The 2326-nt window shown below is 51.7% G+C and overlaps 1 protein-coding gene across 2 annotated transcripts in view; it reads left to right on the top strand.

Annotated features, from left to right (window-relative positions):
• Positions 1-2326, top strand: part of P4HB (prolyl 4-hydroxylase, beta polypeptide) — a 26671-nt gene that overhangs the window by 12858 nt on the left and 11487 nt on the right. For both annotated transcript variants that reach the window (XM_011995424.1, XM_011995364.1), the window contains exon 2: positions 1554-1691. In XM_011995424.1, coding sequence (XP_011850814.1) covers positions 1554-1691 — 138 coding nt within the window. The remainder of the gene's footprint in view (positions 1-1553; positions 1692-2326) is intronic.

Genomic DNA, 2326 nt, shown 5'->3' with positions numbered 1-2326 from the left:
CCTGGCCAACACAGTGAAACCCCGCCTCTACTAAAAATACAAAAATTAGCTGGGCGTGGTGGCGGGCTACTGTAATACCAGCTACTTGGGAGGCTGAGGCAGGAGAATCACTTAAATCTGGGAGGAGGAGGTTACAGTGAGCCAGGGTTGTGCCACTGTACTCTCCAGCCTGGGCGACAGAGGTAGATTCTGTCTCAAAAAAAAGAAGAAAAAGAAAAATTTGTCGGGTGCAGTGGCTCACCTCTGTAATCCCAGCACTTTGGGAGACCGAGGCAGGTGCATCACCTGAGGTCAGGAGTGAGACCAGCCTGGCCAACATGGGGAACCCTGTCTCTACTAAAAATTAGCCGGGTGTGGTGGTGGGCACCTATAATCCCCAGCTACTCGGGAGGCTCAGGCAGGAGAATTGCTCGAACCTGGTAGTGGAGGTTGCAGTAAGCCGAGATTGCACTATTGCACTCCAACCTGGGCAACAAGAGTGAAACTGTCTCAAAAAAAAAAAAAAAAGTTAGCTGGGTGTGGGGGCACATGCCTGTGGTCCCTGCTACTTGGGAGCCTGAGGTGGGAAGATTGCTTGAGCCCAGAAGTTCGAGGTCACAGTGAGCCATGATCATGCCACTGCACTCTAACCTGGGTGACGGAGCAAGACCCTATCTTCCAAAAAAAAAAGGTTGGGATTGGTGGCTCATGCGTATAATCTCAGCACTTTGGGAAGTCGTGGTGAGCAAAGTGCTTGAGCACGGGAGTTAAAGACCAGCCTGGGCAACATGGCAAAACCCCGTCTCTACAATAAATACAAAAATGAGCTGGGTATCATAGCATGCACCTGTACCCCAGCTACTTGAGAGGCTGAGGTTGGGAAGATTGCTTGAGCCCATTGGGTGGAGGCTGCAGTGAGCCAAGATCCTGCCTTCAGCTGGGTAACAGAGTGAGCCCCTGTGTCAAAAGAGAAAACAAAATGCCGAGAGATCAGAGAAAAAAAATGAGTTTGTGATCCTGTTATTCATAGAGAGAATCATCCTCTTTCCTCCCCACTCGCCTTAAACACAACCACAGTCTCATATACACTGGGGTTTAGGAGGCGGGCCGATGACACCAGACCTCTTCCGTGGTGGGAAAACATCTTGCTTAGGGTGAGTCAGGTGTCCTCAACCTGGCTGGCAGAGAGTAGAGACAGAAACAGGCCCGGCAGGGCGGGCGGCACTCCCTGTTTGAGAGTGGAACCTACATTTGTTTGGGGTTAGCTGGCAGAGAGGCTGATGACATCGTGAACTGGCTGAAGAAGCGCACGGGCCCGGCTGCCACCACCCTGCCTGACGGCGCAGCTGCAGAGTCCTTGGTGGAGTCCAGCGAGGTGGCTGTCATCGGCTTCTTCAAGGTAGAGACCAGAGCGTCATTCAGTCTTTCTTTTTTCTGTCATCCATTGAGGAGGGGTCCACGGCTGCGGCTGGCAGTTCTGCACGTGTCCCCCCGGGCCCAGGCATTGCAGACTCTGCCCCGACTGCTTGGTGCTGTGGGCTTGTGACTACCTCTGCTTTTCCCTCCTCGTTCAGGACGTGGAGTCCGACTCTGCCAAGCAGTTCTTGCAGGCAGCAGAGGCCATCGATGACATACCATTTGGGATCACTTCCAACAGTGACGTGTTCTCCAAATACCAGCTCGACAAAGATGGGGTTGTCCTCTTTAAGAAGGTGAGTGGGCCCAGGCAGCTCTGCCCGGGTTAGTTCCGGGGTTGGTCTGCAGAGGGTGGCGTTGCTCTCCTTATCATTAAGGGAACCTTGCTCCTGGCACCTTTGGCCGAATAGGTATGTTCTGCAGCTTTGCCAAGTTGGGTTGTAGGCAGCAGTGACACCTGTGGCCTTTGCATTCAGCTGTGGGCCCTCTGGCCACTCTCCTGCCACAGCCATCCCAGAAGAGCTGCTTTTGACTGTTAGTTTTTTTTTTTGTTTGTTTGTTTGTTTTTTTCATTTAGGATAAAACATGTAACAACATTTGCCTTGTTTATTTATTTATTATTTTGAGACGGTGTCTTGCTCTGTTGTCAGGCTGGAGTGCAGTGGTGCAATCTCGGCTCACTGCAACCTCCACTTCCTGGGTTCAAGCGATCCTCCTGCCTCAGCCTCCCAAGTAGCTGGGACCACAGGTGTGCACCATGCCCAGCTAATTTTTGTTTTAGTAGAGACGGGGTTTCACCATGTTGGCCAGGATGGTCTCAATCTCTTGACTTCATGATCTGCCTGCCTCAGCCTCCCAAAGTGCTGGGATTACAGGCGTGAACCACTACACCCAGCCCCATTTGCCCTTTTTTTTTTTTTTTTTTTTTTTT

Source organism: Mandrillus leucophaeus, unplaced genomic scaffold (genome assembly GCF_000951045.1).
Source record: "Mandrillus leucophaeus isolate KB7577 unplaced genomic scaffold, Mleu.le_1.0 Scaffold1, whole genome shotgun sequence".
Taxonomy (NCBI): Eukaryota; Metazoa; Chordata; class Mammalia; order Primates; family Cercopithecidae; genus Mandrillus; species Mandrillus leucophaeus.
This window is presented reverse-complemented; position numbering and strand designations above follow the sequence as displayed.